The 25,297-nt window shown below is 43.2% G+C and overlaps 1 protein-coding gene across 7 annotated transcripts in view; it reads left to right on the forward strand.

Annotated features, from left to right (window-relative positions):
* The window catches only part of AFG2A (AFG2 AAA ATPase homolog A), a 327,870-nt gene that overhangs the window by 61,797 nt on the left and 240,776 nt on the right, over positions 1–25,297 (forward strand). For all 7 annotated transcript variants that reach the window (XM_019494631.2, XM_019494643.2, XM_006263434.4 and 4 more), the window contains one exon: positions 7,133–7,342. In XM_019494631.2, coding sequence (XP_019350176.2) covers positions 7,133–7,342 — 210 coding nt within the window. The remainder of the gene's footprint in view (positions 1–7,132; positions 7,343–25,297) is intronic.

Below are 25,297 nucleotides of genomic sequence, written 5' to 3' on the forward strand. Positions count from 1 at the left end.
TGAAACCTGGACCATTTACCAGCATCATGCCAAGAAATTAACCACTTCCACTTGTGCTGCCTGCGAAAGATACTGAAGATGAATTGACAGGACAAGATTCCATACACCAAGGTGCTAGGAAGATCAACTCTCCCCAGTATTCACACCCCACTGAAATTGGCACAGCAAGAATGCCTGAGACTTGTCTGCCAAAGAATATCTTCTATGGCAAACTGTCAAATGGAGTATGCTTTTGCGGAACACCAAAGAAGTGGTACAAGGTCACCCTAAAGGTGTCCCTAAAGTGTTTCGGCATCAACCCAGAGTTGTGGGAGCAAATCGCTCGCGACCATCCCTCCTGGAGGCCCCAAATCCAGAACAGAGCATTGGCCTTTGAGCAGAAGCAGAAGCAATGAAAAAAACTTGCAGCCAGGAAAACAAAAACCTCCCATATCCGGTCCTCATCACTCCTGCCCCTGCTGCAGCAGATTGTTCAAAGCAAAGATTGGACTTGTAAGTCACCTACGTACTCATGTGACCTAGCCTCCACTCCCACTTTGTTCTCTTCCCTTTCTCTTTTTTCTCCTTTTCCTTCTTTTTCCTTTTCTCTCTTCTCCTTCTCTTCTTCGTTCCCACTACTTTTCTCTCTTCTTCCCTCTCCTCCCCCTGCTGGATGCGATCATCTTTGCCTGAGAAGGATGAAGTATATATAAGACCCAGGTGATCCTGGTCTGAGAAAATAATGGGCTGTTCCAATCCTCCCATTCCCAGGACTTCCTGCCCTTTTTTCTGCTTGCCAGTAAAGTTTTTTTTTCGTTTGGGGGGGGGGTGGATTTTTTTTTGCAGCAAGCCTGCTGAAGTTGTGGAACCCGTTTTTCAGAATTTGTGAATTTGTGGATTGTGCAATTGCGAATTTGGTAGGTGACGTAGGTAGGGACCTACAAAAATTGTGATTTTGTGATTTTTATGGAAACCACAATCTCAGGTGGGCCCTGCAAAAAGGCACAAAATTGCTGAGCAAGAGGGGAAAAAACTAAAAGCTGCAAGTAGAGAAAAGGGAGCCCTTGTGTCCTGCAACACAGGGGAAGGGCAGGGGGTGGAGAGGGAGCAAATCGAGGCTCAGCCCCTGACGTAGGCTCAGTAGGGAAGCGGGAGTGTTTAGGTGCTGGCTTTTAAAGCGCCCATAGGCATGCTCCTGCAGCATGCATGCACCCACCTAAGGAGGATTCTTCTTCAGTGTGTCCGGCCAAATATGTTTCAGCACTGGGCACAATATGCTGCAGGGATCTTGCATGCAGATGGAGGCAGGTTCTTCTGTACTTCCTGCAGTGTAACTCCGGATGTGTTCAGAAAAACCATCATAGATTGGCACTTGGAGTCCGAGGCATACATGGAGGGAGGCTGCTACAGAGGCTGAAGATCAGAGCAAGAAGCACGTGACCATGTCCTCCCTTTTTAAAAGGATCACAGAAAGTAGCTTGGCAAGGTAAGAAGCAGCATTTTCCCTTGTGTAGCCTTTCGCAGTGGCAAACATCCCATTGGAGAAACTTGATCACCCAAAGTTAAGGGACTGTCTGAAACAAAATGTGCCAAATGCTGGCAGTTTTCCATGTGCCCACAACCTTTGCCAAGACTATCTCCCTTCAGTGATTGCTTTGCATGTACAGTCCACGAAGGCTGCTTTGGCAGAGCATCAGTCCCATTCCACTGCGGCTGATGAAGCCACCGACTCTCAGAATAACTATGTGCTACACATTTTATTTGTTCTGTGCTGCTGGACCAACTAGGACCTGTCTGCGTTTTAAACAGAGCTGGTCTACCTCACGTCTATGAATTTTTCTACTGTCCCAAGCCATTGTGAAGGTAATTGTCAGCTACGTTGTAGACTTTAACTAAGATTTCAGCATTGTTTGACAATGCCATGTACATGTGCAAGGTTTTCTGTGATGTGTTCCAAGTAATGATGCCCAACACTGTTCACGTCCCCTACGGTGAGCACATTCTGTCCATAGTAAGTGACATCTGACACATGCAGTTCCCCAAGGTGGATAGCCTGGTGTCGTCTTTCAAGAAATCTTTCAAGCACTGTCCAAGACGTAAGCTCCAGGACAGAGAGTCCATTGTCAGTCGAAGTGGGGACTCACATGGTACTGTGCTGCTGCCACCAGAGCCTGTGCTTACACAGTGAAATTCATGGTTCAGTGCAGCCCATTGCTATGCCAAGCATATGCAGCACTACCAGCAGTTTGAGTGAGAAGCTGGAAATTGCACCCAGCACACAGCGCATGCTCAAGCTTTGCAGTCTCTTAGGGCAAGGCAACATTCACGATCAAGTGATGTTTGTGGCTGACAGTGCCACCCGGTTTATAGAGCTCCTGACGTGGTTTGAAGGCTGGCAGGCTGTGATCCACCTTGCACACAACAAGCTGATGGATTTGATAAGCTGGGTCGAAGACAGGGAGTCACAAGAACTATTGAGTTGTCCTCATGAAAACCAGCACAGAAAGGACCTGTTCCAGGCCATAGTTATGAAGCTGAACCAGTACTACACTACAGGGATGACCTGTCATTGCCACTGCAGTTCATACAACCAGGTGCTCCTTTCCTTAGTGCTGTTCACATTTTGGACCCCAACCAGGTGTATTTTGCTGAGCTGTGACCCTCAGCTATTGAAAGCAATCCCAGGATGGGGGAAAGAGCATGACAGTGAACATGCTGTTTACATGACTCTTCAGAGTGCCAGATGCCTGTGTCTGTGCCTGTGTTCTGGGACTCTGTGACCAGTTTCCACATCTTTAGGCCCTGGCAAGACACTGCCTCACCATTCCAATGAACTTGATGGACGCTGAGTGTACCACCTCACTATCTGGATAAGTGTTCACCCCACAGAAACAGAATGTCTCCAGCAACTCTGGCTGGGTGCAGCATGCTCACATTTAATGCATAGTATGAACTGCCTGTCTCAAGGTTAGTATTCAGTTTCAGTAAATTCCTTTTTTATAATGTCCTTTATTAAAGTGTATATAATTGGTATTAGTTACAATTCATGTTATGCATAGCTTTATTTCCCTTGGTGCAGTGTCTGCTTTACAGTTTCATTGCTGCTGCTTAACAGCCCTTGGGTGTTACTGTTCTGCATCACAATTTTCTCTCTACTAACAGCAGTCTTTCCTGCCCAAGTGCAGGGGGGCTGGACCCAATGATCTATAAGGTCCCTTCCAGCCCCTAACGACTATGAAACCTGGTGAGTTAGATTTGGGTCTGTAATGAAGCCCAGGAATCCTACATAAGCAAAGTGTGATCACTATACTGCTGAGCCCAGGGCTGTGGGTAGTTTTTTCAAATATTTCATAAAGTGACAGAACGTTGCATATGTTGTTAGAAACCAAACTTCTTTTCCTATCCAATGACAATTTACAGAGAGTATCCAACTGATTCATTAGTTATTTCTTTGATGTGATGAATATGTTTTGTGTTTAACAGAGGTATTTAAAGTTATTCAAAATTGTACATGTAAACATTTAGTGTCTTCTTTCTTAGATGTTATGATATATTTAAGTTAATTCATGTTTTATCATTGGGCTGGGCTTACGTTCTACTTTCTTTCCCAATAGAAAGAAGAAAAAAACAAATTCAATAAAAACATACTCAGAATAGAAAATATTTCCAATAGGAAAAATAGCAGTTGAAACGTTGTCTTATAGTCATAGTTTCATAGTGTTCTTATCTGGTCTTACAGACAAAACAAATTTAGCTAAAAATTCAGTGCATCATGCGTTCTAATATAGCTTTTAGGGATTGAGCAGTGGCTTTTCCGTTTGGCATGTTCTAGGATAGAAACTGACTTGCAAGCTATCTTTCTGGAAAGCTTCCCTTTACCTCTGTCTTTTTTATCTCTGTTCACATACGCCCATCTTGCTGGTGTAAATAGTACGTAGCTGTGGAACAGCTTGCTTAAAGTCATTTGACTCTATACTTTTGCTATAATCTAAATTTTTCATGTATTTAGAGGAAATACAGTTTCCATACATTCTTTTCCTGCACTTTTTTTGGTTGTACCAGGTTACCACAAAGCCAATTTTGCATATTGCTTTTGAAAGTTTTAGTAGCTTCCGGATAACTTAATTCATTATAAGAATTTATTCGTCTCTATGTTCTTTCTGTGACAAGATCTCCTGTGTCTGGCTAGAAAGACAGCGTGTTTACTGCTGAAACAATTACTTTGTTTTTTACAGGTCTGAATCTATATAATACTAAAATAATGTGGGGCTGTAAATTTAGACAGGCCTAATTTATATCTCTTGATGTTCCCTAGGATGATTATGCTGCTGTTATTATTTTAAGGTTGATTTATTAATTTTATATTTAGTTTGGGCAATGTATATGAATTTTAAAACATAGCATTTTCAGTTATATTATTAAGAAAATAGAGGAAAAATATTTTTTCCTGTCTTTATCAAAACATTATTTATCTGAATCCAGATGATTCTCCCTCCCCCCCCCCCCAAAAAAAAGAAAAAGATTCTATACATGGAAAATGTATAAATGTGTTGATCTGAAATTTGTCTCCCCCATTGCAGTAGTGGGGGAGGCAGTAGGAGCAGGCAGGAGAGGGTCTTACTTTAAAAGACAGCTGGTGAGCCACATGAGGACCACAGGTTCCCATCCAGCCACCACTCTCCTCATTTCTCCTGCTATTGTGGTTGCCTGCATCTTTAGGCTCCCCCTCCTTCCTTCAAATTTTACCTCCTACCCCTGCCTCTGGGGACCAGACCAAGCTTCCTACACTGCCTATGCTGGCTATGCAGTAGAGCAGGACCCTTAGTCCCAGTTTTGTGCTGTACAGCCCTAAGCTGCTGAGGAGTTAGGCAGCCCTGCTTTATGACTTTGTCTTTGCATCATGCTAGTTAAGAATCTGCAAATGTATCGCGGTTTCTTATTTTGTTGAATTACATGTGTGGAAATTTCACAGATGACTGTTTTTTACTTCATTCGGTATTTTCAGAAACTCTTGATTCTTCCCTTCCCTAACGTCAGAATTCCAAGCAACATTGTGCAGAACCATAGGCAGCCCATTTACAACTATTTAGTCAGTCCATGTTCATTCAGTCTTGTTTCTATGATGGAATAAAATCAAAAGTGCTCTTTCATAGCATTTTTCTAAAACAGCACTTTGGAAATAAGTGTTGGCACTGTCAGGTAGCAAAAATTGGCATTGACAGATTAGTAAAATTGGCAAACTGCTTTGGCAGTACAAAGGCCCTAACCACTAATTCCCCTGCTACTGGATTCCTTTGCTTTTCCTGATGCTATCCTTTCTGCTCTGACCTTTTATTGAGTTTGTTTCTCTTTTTTTTAATCTTCCCCCACAGTGAATTCATCTGTATTCTTAGGTAATTTTACATGCACTTTTGTGTGCTTCCTCAGTATTTCAAGTATTTATTTATTTATTCAAGAGGTAGAAAAAGTGACCATTACAAATCAACTATTTTAAGCAGAACTTTTTCCAGAGCTTCAGCAACAGTTTCCCATAGAATTTCCTTGTGTGGGTGACTACCTCCTCTGGCAGCAAGTCATCAGCTTCTTACTTTTCAAATAACTTAAAACCGCAGGTCAATTTTGAGTTTATGTCCCACTTGTATAGATCTTTTGTGCTTGTTTTGATTGGCATTATTTTCCCTTCTGTTAAAGCAAGACACCGAAAGTGCTATTACAGTTGTTTTATTTGGTTTAGAATTTGACCATACTGAGCACCAATTCTGAAGTGTTTTATTCTTCTTAAATACCCTGTTGATGCTTGTTCTTAGGCTGAATTACTTTACTGAGAAGTGATCGGCACATTTTTAGCTTCTAATGTTCAGAAAGTACAAGTAAAGCCATGTAATAAAAGCGGACTATCTAATTATTTTAGTTTTGGAGAAGTACAATTTCCAAAGTTGGGAATAAAGCTGATGTATTATAGTAGGCTTTTGTAACAGTGCAGTCCCATGCCTACTATTCTTCCAAGCACAGCTGAATCTCTAGAGTGGAATCATCATTTTATGTCTCTGAAAATCTGGCTCCCTATCTTTGAAGACCTGGGGTGAATTCCTCAAGACAATGTCAAGCTATTCAATTGCTTGCTTAATGTTTTTAACCCTTGAAGCTGACAAAAGGGAGAGACAGGCAGACCCTTTGGCACGCTCATAGAAAGTGTGTCACAGATGTAAAAAGTTTTCAGTTTTCTTTATAACTATATAAGAAAAAAAGTAGCACATATTTTAAAATATGCAACATTACATTTAATGGAGGGAATTCCATATTGATATGCATGTGTTGATCCTGCCTCTCCTCCTTTAACATGTAATTGTTTGTGAATTAATGTTCATCTTATTTTTTATATAACTGCTAGTTAAATGTCCAGAGTATGAATCTATGATGTAGTAAATAAATTATGATATAGAGTGATACAGATCCCAAATAATTCATGCACTTAAGCATGTCAGGACTCAATAGAACTGCTTGAATATAGGACAGTGTTCTTTCATAGTACTTTACAGTACACAGTAAAATAGCATGTTGTAAATAAGTATTGGGACTGGCAGGTAAAAAGAAGCTGTCATTGACAAGTTAGGAAGATTGGGCTACTAGAGCAGCATGCCAAAACGCTAGCCACTTGTTCTTATGCTACTGAATTATTTTGCTTTTTGGTGTTGGTGTGTTAGATGGTATATAGTAACCTATTAAATTCATATGGTACTTTTTCTGGAAGGGTGGTCATATTTATAGAATACCACACAGCCAGGAATTGAAATGATGGGAATCTTTTAATGGCTTTACTGTCTTTATCAGCTATGTACTAAAATTAACACTATGTTGTATTTTTGTACAGCTAGCAATTGGCATTTGAAATAGATGTCCAGTATGCATTTTATGTCCCCTTTTCTTCATATAGTTTTACTTTACTATTTTAGAAGTGTTTTTCTTTTTTCTTGCTTTGTTGATTTTGTGGGTGGTTTTGTGTTTATCTGAAAAAACTTAAAAAACTTAATGTATATTTTTAAACTTAATGAACAAGGCTTATTGAAAAGGGAGATTTATGCCACAGTTTTGTACAATATTTGGTTCTGTGCTAAGGCATGGATTCAGTAAAAACTTTTTGTTGTTTTTACAGGTATCTTGGTCAGACATTGGGGGACTAGATAACGTCAAACTGAAATTGAAACAGGCAGTAGAGTGGCCATTTAAGCATCCTGAGTCCTTCATCCGGATGGGAATTCAGCCACCAAAAGGAGTACTGCTTTATGGACCTCCTGGATGCTCAAAGACAATGATAGCTAAAGCTTTGGCCAATGAAAGTGGGCTCAACTTCTTGGCAGTCAAGGTAATTTGTTTGTTTATACTTTTTATTTTTACTTTGTGTTATATGAAAGACCTGTGTGTAAATCTGAAGTAAGTTTTTTGTTTTGCAGAGTAAGCTTGCATTTTATGATTTGCCTAAGCCATTGATTCTCAACCTTTTTATTTTGTGTTTTCTCTGGTTATATCTTGTGAATCATATTTGTAAATCTAACTATGTGAACTTTGTGTGGCATCCTGCAGTACCCTTGAAAATATTTCATGGTACCTCAGGATGCCATGTCCCCCTAGTTGAGAATCACTGGCCTAAGCCTTACTAGTTTATGATGTTTCATTTTAAAAAAAGACTGAGTTGAATCAGAAAACATTATATTGAAGCATAAATGAACCTTTGATGGATGGGTAGATATCTTTAATTTACAACTGCGCCAAAAATTCTGACAAAGCCAAAAAAGGGGAAGAAGAGAGAATGGAGTTTAAAAAAATATACCAGGCCGGGGTTGGGGGGGGGGGGGGCGGTGAAGCAGTGAGAACAGATGTGTAGAAAGCAGCACTGTTGAGTATTGGTGTTGCTAGGATCTTCCACTGGCCTTTTCATTACTTCTCAGTCTCAGCCTGTTTTTCTATTATCTGTTTTACAGCTTCCTTCCTTTGGACCACATTGCAATCTTGGGTCTGTCCTTTCCTCAAAGCTCTGAGGCATTTAGGCTTAATCTTTTCCTATAAATACCCATTCATTCAAGTCTACAGAACTTTGTTCTTTCTTTCCATTAAGACATGCTTCCTAGTTACAACTTCATCAATGAAGAGTTGCAAAACCTCTCGGGACACTTGGGTCACTGGTAAACAAGGCTATTTTTCACTCTGTACCTACCAAGAAAGCATTATTTCTTTCTTTTGTATAAAGCATTGGTGTTTGTGGGGGGTGGGGTATGTTCCAGATCCAAGAAGAGCAGCTAAAATATACCTTTGTGCTTATCCGCTTTGACGATTTGGGAAGCAGTATATATGTATGTACCAATTTAGCTATACTGATCAGAGCTCTTACTGTAGATATAGCCAAGTGTGAAACTTAATTGGGGAACTTGCCCCGCTTCAAGCGTGCATAAACTGCAGTGGTACCTGCCACTTCTTTTTCTTCTTTCTTTTTTTGACATTGATGAGAAATACAGAATTCCTGTAGAGCAAACATGTATGTAGGCAAGCCCTAGAAGAAATGCTCAGTTTTGGAAAATAACTTCTGTTTTTTTCTGCCCGGTATGCATTGGGCTGAAACCATGAGCCTTCTTCATATTGTTCAAAAGCTTCATCTTTGAAAGATCATCAGCCACAGATAAACTTTATCTCCCAAAAAGTATCAGAGCCTACTTACCATAAATGTCTCCTGGGTAGAGATGGCACCTGCTACCACAAAGACGTTTGTTAAATTTGCCCCTTGGCTCATTTATCAGCAAGCATGACTTTGTCTCTTTTGCAGTGATACCTTTTGGCAAGGAAGTACTGTATTTACTTGAATATAAGAAAACCCTGATTATAAAATACCCCCCAATAATTAGATTTTATATATGCGAAATTTATAAATGTGTTATAATTTTCCAGGTATAGAATATAATTATTGGAGGTTTGCCTTGAATTTGTCCCCCTCCCACAGCTACAGCAGGGAAAATTAAATCTGGGGGGGGTCAGGTAACCCCCTTGCCTTTGCCCCCTCAGAACTTTTACCCTGAAGCCCTTTCACACCCTTCCTTACCGTCAGGCCCTCTTCTTCCTGAGCACATGGAAGTGAGAAGCAAATTTGTAAACACTGACCTTGAAATAAACGTATCTGTAGTAACTTGCATGTAGAGAAATTGCTACAGGTACCCAGAGGCTTCGTTCATCCAGAATTGATGCATTTTACCTCTTTTGAAACTGTTGCAGGCTTTAGCACAGGTACTCCATAAACACACTTTTAAGCAGCACTTCTGTACCTACTTGTATATAGTATAAATGATGCATGCCATTAGTCCAAAGCCAAAAGGCTCATGATTTTTACTATATGGCTCATTGGGTTGGGCCCCAGCAAAGACAACAGCATTTCAAGTCATGGTGACCCCACAGCTCAGCACTGATCTGGATACCTCCCCACAGAGGATCCATATGATGATATCACCCCCCTCATGACAGGAACTGGGTGTTTTTGTCACATTCTTGGGATCCTCTAGAAATGTATATGCAGATAAGGTGCATTCGCAACCTGGTCCAGCTCCACCTCATGCAGGGTGAGACCACACTAACCATATGCAACAGGCTAAGAGAGGAGGCAACAGGGATTCTAGGTAAATTATATGTGGCCATGTTTGGTGATGTTCGCCAGACATTTAAGGCTGTGAAGAAATAGGACTCATTGGAATAGGAAAGAAAGGCACAGCTCACCTGTGAGAGTAAATAGAAAATATAAGTGTATTTAATGTAGTGGCTCACCATGACTTGAAAAAGAGTTGGTGCTGAGGGGGGACAGGTATCTTATTCAGATGGGTCACACTAACCTATCTGTGTGGTAGGTTCCCATCAGTATGTTTGTGCAGTATGGGCCATGTGTTTTTTAGTTGTGCTCAGTGTTGGCTGCATTTAATGAGCTTTATAGTTAGTTTTCATTACTGAGCATGCACTACTTTTAGCACCAGTTTAATGATGGACAATGTATTTAATGAGATTTTCTTGTATACAGATATAGGCTCTTTTTCCTCATGTCAATGTGGGGGAACCTTGTCTTATATTTGAGTAAATGTGAAACTTACCAAAACCTGCTTTTAAGAAGGGGAGACCATTTCAGTTTTAAAAGCCCTGGTTTCCCAATATTTTTTTCCTTTTCTACTGACTGTGTCCCAAATGTCTGTCACTGGGTGAGCTGTCAGGGTCCTGAGTGGAAAATTGGTTTTCTGATAATTTCTTTCGAGAGACCTACCTACTTTTCTCTATCTTTCCTAAGCCAGAGGAAATTCTCTAGATGTCTGTGCCAATGACCTCTTCAATTTACACTGTTAGCACAGTTAAGTAAGGTATTGCTGTTAGGTTGTTTTTAATATACTAAAAATAACATAGCATTCCCATATATATACTCAAATGGCACAGGAGTTAGAAGGGGCATAGTGAAATGCTGCATCCCAGAGGATAAGATGTGTTTCTAGTTTGCCTCTCTTGGTGAGTATAATCCAAATATATTTCCCAGGAGTGGGAGTTAAGGGAAAATATTATGGTAACATTGTTTACATTGTATTCCGTTCTCTTTTGCTATCTCCTGTGAAACAATAAGGTTATGCTTAGAATGAGTTTAACATTTTTGTGTTCTTGCCTTTGGATATTCATTTGAGCTCTCCATTATCTGTGGTGTTATGGATGTCAGCAGGGGAAAATTTCAACTGTCTTAAAAGAGCAACAGTGAGCCTAATTCTTAAAGGAAAAGAATGAAAATTGAATAAAGATCTGTCTCTCTTCCTTACCCTCACCTTTTTATTTCTTAAGTTTATTAAGGAGGTGATTGTCCACTGCTTCTAAGGCAGTGTGAGGGGGAGGGGGAAGTCTTTGTTTCACTTTCTCATCACTCAAGGCACTTTTACGTGTGCTCTGGTGCATTCTGATTAGAACATGTCCGAGCAAACTCGAATCGAATCTGCTTGTGTTCTCATCGGAATGCTCCGGTGTGCTGCAGAGTGTTGAATGAGCTTTACTTAAAGCACTCCTGCTGCATTTTGAAAGGCAGGATGCTGAATACACAAGACACTGTGGGCATATCAATTAGAGTGGCATCTGAGGACCTCTCTAATTAACCCCCACCCACCCATCCATACCCACACCCACCCACACACACACACTCTGGAGCATGTATATAGGTGCCCTCAGAGACCAATATGACTTTTTAAAGCATTTTAATGTGTATTGCATTTTTAAAAATCTGATTTACTGTTGATTTACTATTGATACAGTCCTGTAACTGATACTGTCCTGTAACTTAAAGCCTTGAAGAAATAAGAAAAGATTTCAGTGTTTATGCATGGACTAGTATAAGTGTATAAAAACCTGGAAAGGAAGAAATCAGGTTAATTTTTGATCTCTGAAACAGGCCTGCCTCAGTGTTTGAACTTCTGATTTGAAGTAGACATTTCTTTTGCCTGGTTTAATTCTTATTTCTGTCAATTCATGCAGTCTTCCCTAGCACAAGCCAAAAGACTGATAGCTTTCCTCAGATTTTTTTGGTGCTTTTCTATAACCGATAGAATAAAAATATCACCTAAAGGTATTAGGCCCATATGTATTCTTAGGATACTGAAACGTATCTTTCAATTCTTGTCAACCTGATGACAGCTCTTTGCTGTGCACAACTGTCTGTGGCATTTAGCTTTGGCTGTCATCTAGTTCCCTGAAATTGAATGTGGAACAAATGAAGCCCTTAGTCATTGGATCACTTCTGTCTTGATTTTTTTACCCCTAGTTTCTTTTGACAGTTTTCTTAGGATGGCTAGATACCTGTCTTGTTTTGACAGCTGCTAAACCTGGGGTCAGTTTTGACAGGATGCATCTTTCAGACTTAATCAGGTTAAGGCTTTATGGAACTGCTGTGGGAGCAACTCTGGATGATACCCACCATACTGTGTATTTTGGGGATGTAAAGATTTTTATATCCAGGTTTCTGTTGCATCTTGATTACTGTAGTTTTTCTTACTACATAGTTTGGGGCTTCATTTTTTAGGAACTGTTTTATTTCATGTAGTGAGTTTAGGGTTATAGCTTTGCTCAGACTGTCTTTAAACTTCAAACAGCTCTTTATTTCCTAGGTACACTTGCCTCAGGAATATCACAGGCATTAATCAGAAGTCAACAACATAACTTAGCATAGTCCATACAGCTTCTGTAAGACCATGTGCCTCTGACTGTGATGGATGGACTCTCTCTCTCTTTTTCTCGCTCTCTCACTGAGTTCTCAGCTCTCAGTTCCTGTTCTCTGTCTCCTTCCCCCAGGAGCTGAACTCTGCTCTCTGGCTCCCTTCCCCATGAGGTCTTCCCCAAAGCCCCTCTCCCTGGCAGCCTTTCATCTTCCTGTGGCCAGCTAATTATTTTTCTCAGCTGGTCCAGTTCGCCTACGCAGCCTGCAATTAGTGCCTACTACAGGGGCGGGCAATTATTTCAGGGTGAGGGCTGCTTACCAAGTTGGGGCAAGCTGTCGAGGGCTGCATGGGTAGCCCCACCCCTTGACAGGTGCCCCACCCACTGGTCACCATCTTGGGAGCAGTGTCCCAATGTCTTGGGATCAATGTGTCAAGGCCAGCACTGATGGGGCCCAGAGCAGGGCAGAGGCTGGCAGGGGTCTGTGGAGCCAGGATGGGCTGCACCATCAGGGAGAAGGGGGAGCTGGCCCGGCTCCGTAGAGACCCTGCCAGCCAGGAACCCTGTACCCCTGCCGCCCTGCTCTGGGCCCTGCTGGTGCTGGCCCTGGGACGCAGGTGCGGGCCCTGCTCCCGCACCTGCTCACTCCCAGTGCCCGCCCCAGCTCCGCGGTACAAGCGGGGGGCAGCATGCAGCCCTGACCCCTGCTCCCTGGCAGGGAAGGAGTTGGTGCTGAGTTTGGGGGAAAGGTGGCCCCTTGCCCGCCCTGTGGCCCGTACTCCCTGCTTCAGCCACTTGCAGCCCGCATGGGGCTGCCCTGAGCAGGTACAGGCAACCCCAGGCAGGCTGTGAGCGGCTGCAGCACAGGGGAGGGTCTGCTTCCCCCCCCCCCCCCCGCACTCAACACCAGCTTGTAACCCGCCCCACTGCCAGCATGGGTCCTGCGCCAGTTCTGGGCTTGCTCATCAGGGCTGTGCACTGCAGCAGCAGCTGTGGTCCCTCCACTTGCCACGCCAGACAGTGTTGACTGCTGCTACTTGCCCGGAGCTCATGCACTGGGCAGCAGCAGCAAATGCTGCCCAGAGTGGCAAGTGGGGGGGCCCTCAGCTGCTGCCGCCGCGGCGCAGCCCCGATGGGCAAGCCCGGAGCTGGTATGGGGCCCAGGCTGGCAGCGGGGTGGTCTACAAGCTGGTGTTGAGCACGGAGAAAAAGCAGCCCCTTGCCCTCTCTGTGGCTGGTGCCCCGCACTGCAGCTGCTTGCAGCCCGCGTGGGGCTGGCTGTGCCTGTTCAGGACAGGGGCTGGGGCTGGCGTGGGATTGGGGCTGGGTAGGCCCTGCTGTTGAAGGAGCCTTCCAGGGCTTCCCCTGGATCCTACTGCCCTAGGTTCCTGTCATCTTTGACAGGAACTAAGGACAGATGCATTTTAATTTTCTTAATTTTTTTTAGGGGCCCTGTGGGCCGGATAGAATTGCTTCACAGGCTGAATTTGGCCCGTGGGCTGTATTTTGGCCACCCCTGGCCTTCTGCCTGCAGCTGGGCTGTAGCCCCTGCAAGCCTGTAGTCTTCTGTAGCCTGATGCCTGTAGCATGGTATGTGTAGCTTGCTCCCAACCCCTACAAGTCAGCAGTCTGCTATATTACCCTTTTTCCCTCTGTGGTTCTCTCCAAGAGGGTGTAAATAGATGAACAATTATACCATCTTATAGGTAGAGAGAGATTTCCTGTGCTTCAGGAGAACCTGCTGTAACTCTTTCATCTATTGTGCTCTTATAATAAATAGAAATTTAAAATGGGGCATCTTACCTCTGAATAAAATAAGGTTAAGTTACCACAGTTTAAATTCCCTTGCTGTTTGATAGAAACAGATCAACAAAACAGTCATAATAGATTTGCTGAAGCATATTCATAAGTGATAAACAGGGATTCTGGTTTTCTTTTTCTCATAGAAAAATACGGTAAAATGCGGATTTTTTTTTTTTTTTAAGGAGAAAAACATGGGAAACTGTGGGTTTACCCTTGTAGGCTGCAGAGTTCTAGCCTGCAAAAGGCTGGGAGGAGCAGGAGTAGGGTGATCAGGAAGGGAGTCCAGGTGCATGTGCACCTGCACACATGAACTTGGCAGCCAGACAGCACAAGAGCAGCTCCCACAGCTCTCTGCAGGTAAGTTGGGGGCAGAGGGAGGATTGAGGCCCCCATAGGGATAGAGTTGGACTGGGGGTACTGCCCAGCTGGGACAGTACATGGGGCCTGGGGCTGAAATGCATGTCCACAGGGCCTGGCTGGGGAATGGGACCTGTCTGGGGGGAGACTGGCTCCCCACCCCTGCATGTACTCCTGGGGGAGACATGGGGACATGTGTACAGGGTAGGGGCAGATGTGGGCTGGCTGCTGCAGAATTGGGGCTCCCCGCTGCCTTCCCTGCGGGGGCATCTGTGGCCCAGGAGGTGGGACCCAGTGCAGCAAGGCAGGGAAACTTGGTGCTAGTGCCAGGAGCCCGGTGCCACCATGATGAAGCACCCCCTCCCACCTAGCAGCAGTGGGGGGCACAGCTTCGTGCCGCCACCCCTGCTGCTGCTGCTGGGTTGGTAGGGGGAGCCTAGCCATGGTGGCACAGGGCTCTGGTGGAGGCACCAAGCTTCCTTGCCGTGCTGGGTCCTGCCTGCTGGGCTGTAGAGGCCCCCTAGGGAGGGCAGCAGGGTGGGGAGCTCTAAGTCTGCAGCCACCAGCCCGCATCTCTTCCTCCCGACCCCACAGGCTCCATTCCAGCTGTGCCACTCTGGCCACAGCAGCTGCCACCTCCCACGGGTGGCAGCTGGGGCTCTGGTTCTGCTGTGGTGGGGCAGGGGACTACAGACCTGGGTCTCTAGCCCTGGCAACTGGGGTCCCCCTCCAGCGGGGCTGGCACTGGCAGGGCCAGGGGGCTGTGGGTGAGGGGCACTGGCAGGGCCAGGGGGCTGCAGGTGGGCAGTGAGAGGCACATGCAGATTCTGGGGCTGTGGGTCAGGAGTGAGGGGCACTGTCTAGGCCAGGGGACTATGGGTTGGGAGTGAGAGGCATGAGCAGGGCTGGGGGTCTGTGGTTTGGGAGTGAGGGGCAATGGCATGGGCGGGGCACAGCATATCAGGACTGCTCAATGCCCCAAAGTATTGGGGGGCGGAGGGGAGGCAGCCACAGCTGGACCCGCATCCTGGTGAGAAAAGGGGGCAGAGGGAGCTCTGATTATCTATGATAAAAAAAACCCAAAATCAAATGCCAAAACTTATAGGTATTTAGAATTTATTCTATTATAGTGATTGAGGCACTGGTAGGCTTCCAAGTTGCTTTAAAATTGTAAACATATCAATAAAACATTGTATTCAGTTCATACCTCGATAGATAGATAGATATAGGTATAGTTGAATTTCATTTTAATCACAGAAAAATGTGGATTTTTGGGGTTTTAATCAGAATTTGCACAGGGGGGGATCAGAAAATTTGTGATTTTTAAACGGAGAAAACCAAGATCCTTGGTGATTAAACACTTTAAACGGTTTACTTTTTTTAATGGTCCCTATGCTGCATTTAACATTGCTCTTTAGCAATCTGGGTCCGATACGAAATGGATTTGAATGTGCTAGTCACCTACATGCCTTTCTCTAACGCATTGCTCAGCGGTGTCCACCTAAATGTTTATATATATGTGAAAGCTTAGATATTTCATTGGAGGTCTATGTATTCTAGCACTTGGGCAAAGATGGACCTAGGTGTCTGAAAACATTGGTTTTGCATGTGCTTGGTATATCTGCCGTTTTGAATTAGATAAACATTGTAGCTTTTGAGTCTTGTCAAAGGCCATTGGAGATGGTCACTCTTTAGGTAAAGTCCCTCGATAGCCCAATTAAAGATCGCTTTTACGCCCTGGGCTATTGGGGAGCTGTAAATGCAAGATTGAAGCTGCCCTATTGTAAGGGGCTGTAAGTGCAAATTTCTAAGGTCAGAAAGCAAGCAGGTGAGAGGGAGTCTAGCGTAGTGAGAAGGGCTCTCCCCTGGGAAGAAGGAAGCTCGGGTTTTTAACCCAGTGCGTTATTACTATTAAATACTTACTGGATAAAATGCATAAACCACATTGGGAGCGAATAGAGGATGCCTTCAGTCCTGCCTAGCTTGTAGCCTGGTGGTTAACATCATGTTCTTGGGAAGTGGAAGATGTGGGTTTAAATTCCCTCTGGCTGAGTGGGCCTAGAACCCTGGTCTCCTGTTTGCTGAGGAAGTGCCCTAACCACAAAGACACTAGGCAAAAATGGGGGAAGGTGGCATCCTCCTATTGTAACAATTAGTTATGGTTCAATGAGGATATAGCCTAAGGTGAATGAAGCCTGTGTAGAAGGTTTTTTTTGCAGATCTGACATTAGCAGAAATACCTAATTTGAGGGCTGTAGGTATTTGCATAATTGCTGCCTAATTCCATGAGAGGAGTTAGGTCGTACATATCCTCTTCCTCCCCTCCCAAGCATCCTGTTTGCTGGCCTGTACATTTGCTTTGGTAGTCTGCCAGCTGCTGTGAATTCCTACCAGAGTATGCATGGGTGTCTTCATTCAAGGTATATGGATACCTGGAATGCAAAATTCACAACATTGTCTTGACTAGGAACCATAATAAACTGGGGCCTGATTCAAAGCCACCTAAATTCAGAGGGAGCTGTTAATTAAGCCCAGATGAATACATCACTTTAGTCTCCAGACCTGTTGTTGCAGCAGCTCACACGAGTTTTGAATTCATGGAAAACAATTAACTACAAAAATTGTGTATGCACTGTATGTTGTGAAAGCTTTCAGAAGCACTGGTCCTTTTCTTGCTGCCTGTGGTTGTTTAAGATTTTTCTGTTTAAGAAAACAGCATAGTGATAATGACAAGAGAGTGCCTAGACTTCCTGAAAACTTGAATCACTAAAAACTAAGCAAGTTAAAATCCAGGTCTCTAAGTGTGACATTGAGTGTTATAAAATACTGAGTTGGAAAAGCAGTATTTTATAAACTGATGGCAAGAAGCATATGCACATTTACGCAACGAGCATGTTAGTTGGGCAGATGTTGCAAAACTTATGGCTTGAAAATACTTTTTATATTTAGTTACCCAGTGCAACTATGGTAAAGAATTTCGGTCGAAAATGTTCCTGACACTTCATTTTCTGAGGTTTTTGGGTTTTTTTAAATAAGGGCCTTTCAGTTCTTAGCCTTTTCCAATCAACAGTAATTATAAAAATATACACTGTGCTCAGAGCTCTGACTTCACCTCGGCTTGTGCTAACTTCCTGTATCCCCCTGCAGATGCCTTTTTGCAGCTCCTAGTGCTTGACATGTGCTTAAGTTTAGTTTGTCATCTGGGTCAATTACGTCAAAATATTTTCCAATTGAAATTTCCTCTGCCTTTCTCCTTGGCTTTTGGCTACAGCTGTTAGAACAGATTAATGAGGTCTGGAAAGGCCAACGGCTTTGCTTTATGAAGAACTGTCATTGAGTTTCTGGAAGAAGATAGGTTAGTCTTTTGACAGGGATTTTCAGCAGGCCCTTCATTAGTGGCTTTTGTAAGCAGATGCATGAAACACAGAAGTTTGGTGGTCATAACTAGCTGAGCAAAGAGTATTTTTAAAAAAAAAATTACTCCTCTCATTGAAGTAGTTATTCTGGTACAAAGTCTCTGTATAATGATTTGTCCAGGACCCCATTTTGAATCAAGACAGAAGTAGGAATAGCTTCCAGATCACCTGCTTCCCACTCTGCTGCCCATCCTCACAAATCCGTATCAACTTTCGGCCTATGTACCGAGCTACAAATTTTGTCATACACCCAAAGCCTATGCCAGTGCCCTTTATTAAAATAACTGCCTTTTTCTATATCTTGTCACTCAAATAATCTACAGATATTTCTACTTTTTGCTCAATTCCTTTTAATTTATGTGCCTGCTACACTGTGGGCTGTACCTTTACAGCATTCTTTGATAATTTTTTTGGCCCTTTACATGTACTGAACTGATGGCTCTTTAATGAGATTAATGTTTCTAACACATGGGGAGTCTTGACAGCAAGACAATAGATTAGTCTTTGTCCAATGAGTGGCATTCTAGCCTAGTATTGCTGAAAAAGTACCTAGTGCTACAAATTTGATAAAATAAGTATTAATTTGTATAAGAAATCAGAATTACAATTATATGCTGGTATATTACTTAAATATGTCTTGCATATTTATCATTAAAACTTATCAGTCTGGGTTCAAAACTGATTTGCCTTCCTTTTACCAAAAACATTGTATGGTGTTATGTTGTTTTTGCCTATATAGGAGAAAATTATGCTGGGCAAGTGAGTAGACAGAAGTTTTAAAGGTTTCCTTTAGTGTCATGGTTTTATAAGCCTAAGAAGTTGCATTGACTACAGGTACAACTTTATGCCAAATCAGTCCCCGTGATAGGTTAGAACCTACAAATACCTGATTAAAATTGTAATTGTCAAAATACTAGGCAGGTGTTAGACACATTTTTTAAAAGTCCTTTGTGGTGCAGGTTGGAGGAAGGGGAAGTGATTTAAAGGGCAAAATGGCAATGAGCGTAAGGTTTAAATGTTGCACAAGAATTTATGAATGACAGAGTAGAACAGCAGAGCAATAAAAGATAAGAACCAGGCTTCCTTCTCACCAGGTATATGTAACAGCTGAATAAATATCTTCTGATATATATGGCTAAATTATATATATATATATGGATAAATTTTACACATGGTTAAATACAAACTTTGCATTAAAAATGGCTGTGCTAACTTTTGATGAGGTTTTTTTTTCACACATCACTGCTAACAGTAATACATGACTCCACGCATTATGGAAAGCTCAAGGTAAGCTCTGAGGTGAGAGTTGTAAAGAAGCAATGTTCCTCATTTCTGAGTTCCGCCAACAAGCTTCCCTCAATATTAGATTTGGGATCTTCTTTATGACCCCTGTTAAACACAGGCATTCCAGAGTCATTCATGTTTTTACTTTCACCAGTGTGAATCTAAAGTAAAAGTCACTGCCATGCAATTATTAGTAATGAACATCTATGACACAAAAACATGTAGCCAAGCTAAGAGAGGTCATTCTTGGTGACAGAATTCAGCATCTTGGATTCCCCATCTAATTTGGTTGAGGGCAGCCCTCTATAGCATGGGTTGGGCTGGACACTTGTGTCCTATCCACCACCAAGGGCTGCTGATCCCCTGTTACTCTGATTTCCCTCCCTGCTTTGTGCCCCCCTCTGCTTAACAGATGCCCCCAAAAGCAGTGGTGAGCGCCAAGGGGAAATGGCAAATTCGGCAGCAAGAGCACAGCATAGGGGGTTTTAAGCATCTGCTTTAATATAGCCTTTTAAATCACCGCTTTAATATGGCTCCTCAAGTTGGTGTCTGCCACATACCTTCATGAGCCAGATCTGGCTCATGGCCCATAGGCTGCTGACCACTTCTCTGTAGTGTGAGTCATAGCCTGTACCTGGTCACATCTATAATTCAGGTTGACCTGAAAAAACCATTTATGTTTACTGGTGCCACACTGGCCTTGACCAGTGTGAAAATGATTCAGCAGGGTCCAGCATTGACTTAGTAGATCAGAACATGACTGTTGCAGTGAATGATTGTAACCGTGCAGCTGAAATAGTGAAGTCATGTATTGTGGAAAGACTTGCTTAAAAAGTAGCTTTGGCTGACAGGCTGATATTATATTTCAAATTTTCTCTAATTGTACCTGTATTATAAGGCCTCTAATGAGATAAATCTTTAGTGTTATGGGACAATTAAAAAAAAATTGTGTACATGTTAGCTTGTAACTCTGGTCATGGACAGATATTACAATTACAGTGTTAGAAATATCCACTTAGTGATCCAAAAAGTGAACATATAGCAGTTCAAGCAAGTTGCACGGGGAAAAAAAAGCATGGTGAAACTACCACAAAATGTTAATTCTTTCCAACAGGAACTTATTGGCAGCCCCACTATTTTTAGTGCCATGTCTAAGACCTGTATAGTTACACATCACCCATCCAGCATCCTGGAAGGCTGTGTTCCCGTTCCCCCCTTTTCCCTCCCAACTCCTGGTTATCTGTCTCCTGTGATCGAGACTGAACTCTATTACCCCATGGAGGTGGAGTATAGCAAACATGTCTGTATGCTGACTTGCTGCTCAGCACTGTCTTTGTTGGCTGAGCCAGTGTCAGAGTCCCATGGTGTGGAGTTCGCCAAGGGCTGCGCTGTGTGTGGCTCTGTGGCAAGGTCATGTGAAGCCTAGGGCTAGGTATAGCTCTGCTGGACCTGTGAGATCACAGGGTTGCTGCAGTGCATAAGCCTGTCAGGCTTAAACAATGAAGCTACCAACGTGGTCAGCAGTCCCCTGCACCTCCCACATTGGCGCTCTTGCTCAGTGGATATCTTGTTGATAAGCCCTTGTGTGTACTTGAGTCCTTGTTTTTGATTAGCCTGCTGAGGCCTCCAACTACATAAAGCTGCAGGATGTGAAGTATTTTGGGTATGCAGTCAAGGCATTTTACAGACATGCTCCTGGGCGAAACGGGGGGCGGGGGGGACATGGGGACGACACTTTGATTAGTGCAGGTCCTATGCAAGTTCCTGAAAAACAGTTAATGCGAAAGGGGAATGGGTTCTCTCCACTCCTGTTTACTGCTTTTTGTTACCTGGTGTTCAGGCTTTGATGCTGGAGTGTTACAGAAGTAGGCACATTTAATGTCTTTTCAGGGTTTTGAGCAAGTTTAATGGGATCTGGACTTTTGTATATTTGTTATTAGGCAGCCAGTTTATCATGAGATATAGCATCTTGCTAGGGATTTGTTTTCTGAATAGGTCTCATTTGTTCTCCATGGAACAAGCTTAGGGTTAAAGGGCAGTATCTGACATGCTTATATCATTCACAGTCCCTTGATTTGAGGATGGAATAAAGCCTTTTTCCTACCATGGTTCATGGATGGGTCTTGAGGTGACTTAAGAATCCAATCCTTGAGCCATAGATACATCCATGGGAGTTGCAGGTCTTTCTACCAGGGAGAATAGTCTATAACCTAGGATTCCTCTCCTTTTCCTTGCTCTGCTCTCTCTTTTCTGCTTTGAGGGCAAGATGCTTTACCTCAAATTGGGATGCCACTTGGTTGAGGTTGCAATGCCAGTGAAATCGGTTAGCAGCCAGCTCCTCTCAGCTCTTGATGGCAGCATCTGTTTTCTTGAGATATGCCTCCAGTGTGTTCTTAACAGTGTTTCATCTGGCCACCATGAGATCTCAGCCATTACTAAGCTTGGGAGTAGATCACTTACTTTGGGAGTCGAAAGTTGGGCATCCAAACACAATGACCTGTTCCAGCAAAGTTAATCAACTAGATAATCTTTTTGAGTACAACTACCTCAGCCCATGCCTGGAGAGTGAAATTTGAGGGTCTTTTGTTAAAATGATATGTTAAAAACAGGAAGGAAAAATTAGCATTTTAGAGTATCAGACAGGTATGGGTTAACTTGCTGTTTTGTAGAAAGGATTGATATGCTGTCCTTTTATTTTCTGAGCAGGATTTTTCAAACTTCATTATAGAATTGCCTGTCTGAAAACGTTACTGGTTTTTGGTACTGGAATGCTAAATCAGAGATCCTATATAATGGCCAGAAACCCCCCCTGAAATTAAGTATTAAATATGTGGACAAGATGTCTGCTCATATTTTAATGACTATTGGATTATTTTTACAGTATTTGGAACCTGGCAAATAAATAATTATTTTGAAATGTATTGAATATTTTGCAGTCGTTAAAATCTAATTTGGGGTTTTGGAAAGCCCTAAACCAATGGGAAATTATTCATAGATTCATAGATTGTAAGGCTGGAAGGTGTTAGGGTGACAATAATTTGGATTTTTGGGGAGCATTGGATCTGCAGCTGGAATAAAGGCTTTTTCCTGTGTCTCAGCAAAGTTGGTGGCCACAAAGCAGGATAATATATTAAGACTAACCTTGCAAATGCTTAGGTAAGCAGTTTTCTAACAAAGTCATAGTGTTAGAGACCATTGTGTAAGAAGAACAACATGCAGCCCACCAGCTATCTTTAGGAGATAAAGCAAAACAAAACCTTGGAGCTGAAGGAGCTGGCAAGAAACCAGAAAAAAACAGCGATTGACTGACAGCACCTAAGTTCATGTCCTTACGCATGCGCTCCTAGCAGAGAGGCATGTAAGTGATGAAATGCATAGGCAATATTATGCTAATGAAGTAAACAGTAAACCAAAGAGGAGCTTGTGATGGGAGGAGAAATGGGTGGAACAAGAAGAAGGACATAGGTGGAGTGAACGTTAATATGTATGAACCAAGGTGTATAAAATGTGAAAGAAACTAATGTTCAGTGCAGGTCCCCAGTTTGTTGTTTTTTGGGACCTTTGCCCGAAGCTGTCTCCATTCTGAATAAAGCTGTTGCGAACAATGTGTGCTGGTGTTTGCTCCCTGCTTGCTCTGGCTAATGAGTACCAGGATCCATGAGCAATTGGATCATCGTCTCCCTAGTTGTTGGGTGCTGCATGGAGTTGGGGTCTAACAGAAAGGACCTTGGAAGATCATTGGGTCCAGCCCCTTGCACCAAGCAGGAAAGATAACTGAGGTCAGGTGAGCCTGGAAAGGTGACTGTCCAGTCTCCTCTTGAACATTTCCAGGGTAGGTGATTGCACCACTCCTGGAGGGAGCTTATTTCACAGTCTGGACACCCTGACTGTGAAGTTTTTCCTAATGTTGAGCCTGAATCAGTCTTCCAGGAGTTTGTGGCCATTACTCCTAGCTTTCCCCTCTGGTGCCCTGGTGAACAGTTGCTCACTGAGTCCTTGATATACTCTCCTAGTGTAGTGGTAAACTGCTGCCAGGTCCCTTCTCAGCCTTCTTTTCTTCAGGCTGAAGAGTCCCAGATCCCTCAACCTTTCCTCATATGGCTTGCCGTGTAAGACTCTGATCATACGGGTGGCTCTTCTGTGGACTCCCTCAAGCTTGTCCACGTCCTTGTTAAAACGTGGTGCCCAGAACTGGATGCAGTACTCCAGCTGTGATCCTACTAGTGCTGAATAGAGCAGAAGAATCACCTTCTTGCTTTTGATGGAGATGCATCAATTGATGCATGACAGAGCATTATTTTCCCTACTGGCTTCAGCATCGCACTGCCAGCTCATATTCATACTGTGGTCTATTATTACCCCCAGATTCCTTTCATTCATGGTGCTAGTCAGTTTGGTGCCTCCAAACCTGTTGGTATGTTGGGGGTTGCTCATCCTGAGGTGGAGCACCTTACATTACTCAACATTGAATTTCATCTGGTTCCGATATGCCCAACTTACTAGCCTGTCTAGGTCTGCCTGTACCTGTAGCCTATCTTCAAGTGTGACCACGCTCCCCTGTAACTTGGTGTTCTCCACTAACTTGGCCAGTTTATTGTTCTTATTTTTTTTCTTGGGTTCCTTAAGCTTGTTGAAATACATCCTCTTCCCCTGCAGAAGATGAAGGCTTCTCAGGAAGGCCATTTCTACATAGTTTTAGACCTGCTTCTTTACAGTTCATTTATATTAGACTCCACACACACTTTTAATTTAAGATAAGTAGTTCCATGTAGTGTTTTATGCATCATGTTCCCTAGTTAACACTGCAATGTCTGTGTGAGTGTGCTGAGTATTGCAGCACAAGGTTATAACAGTATTTTAGATTGGAATAGACAGAGCTATGTGTGGGAGAACTTTGGAACTGTGTCTATCTGGCTGTAGAAGTATTTTGCTTTCTTAATTGTCAAAATTAGATGTGTAAAGGAGACATTTATTACCACTAAATTTCATATTGGTGGCAAGTTAATTACCCTGATACCTTTAGGTGGGAAATTCCCTAAGAGGCTCTAAAATATTGATATTTTTAATTAAGAAAATTACTATGTTTTGTATTTTAAGGATGCCAGGTGTTGTTCTTGCAGTTTAAAACCTCCTTCAAACAGTCATTATAAGTGTGCATATACAGGCTTATCTCTTGTTGTAGCATGCATGAGGAGGTTTTATCTTTTGTGCCATTAATCTTCCAAGATCTAATCCTAATCATGTTTTAAATGCAAGGATTTATCTTTTCCCTGCCCCTCCCCCAACCCCCCCCCCCCAAAAAAAAGCAAAACAAAACTGAGGCTTCCAAAAGAGGGTCATCTATCACGTGGGTGAAGATGGAATGTTCAAACAGAGCAAACGTAGTAACTGTCGACTCTCCTGAGGCTGAAAAAACAATAGTTTAAGGATATTTGATTTCTTTCTTCTTTCACTCTTTGTTCTACACGTCCTTTTACAGTATCTGTTGAAGGGAGCTAAAGCTCACGAAAGCTTGTACTCTGTCTGTCTGTCATCTACTTTGATTAGTCTAAAGGTGCAAATTGACCCTGCCTTCTACTTGACCTGGAAAAGGCTTCATAGATGTTAGGTGTTAGGGTCGGAAGGGACCTCAATAGATCATCAAGTCCGACCCCCTGCATAAGCAGGAAAGAGTGCTGGGTCTAGATGACCCCAGCTAGATACTCGTCTAACCTCCTCTTGAAGACCCCCAGGGTAGGGGAGAGCACCACCTCCCTTGGGAGCCCGTTCCAGACCTTGGCCACTCGAACTGTGAAGAAGTTCTTCCTAATGTCCAATCTAAATCTGCTCTCTGCTAGCTTGTGGCCATTGTTTCTTGTAACCCCCGGGGGCGCCTTGGTGAATAAATCCTCACCAATTCCCTTCTGTGCCCCCGTGATGAACTTATAGGCAGCCACAAGGTCGCCTCTCAACCTTCTCTTGCGGAGGCTGAAAAGGTCCAGTTTCTCTAGTCTCTCCTCGTAGGGCTTGGTCTGCAGGCCCTTGACCATACGAGTTGCCCTTCGCTGTACCCTCTCCAGGTTATCCGCATCCTTCTTGAAGTGTGGTGCCCAGAATTGCACGCAGTACTCCAACTGCGGTCTGACCAACGCCCTATAGAGGGGAAGTATCACCTCCCTGGACCTATTTGTCATGCATCTGCTGATGCACGATAAAGTGCCATTGGCTTTTCTGATGGCTTCGTCACACTGCCGGCTCATGTTCAACTTGGAGTCCAC

The sequence above is a fragment of the Alligator mississippiensis genome, chromosome 2, assembly GCF_030867095.1.
Source record: "Alligator mississippiensis isolate rAllMis1 chromosome 2, rAllMis1, whole genome shotgun sequence".
Classification (NCBI taxonomy): Eukaryota; Metazoa; Chordata; order Crocodylia; family Alligatoridae; genus Alligator; species Alligator mississippiensis.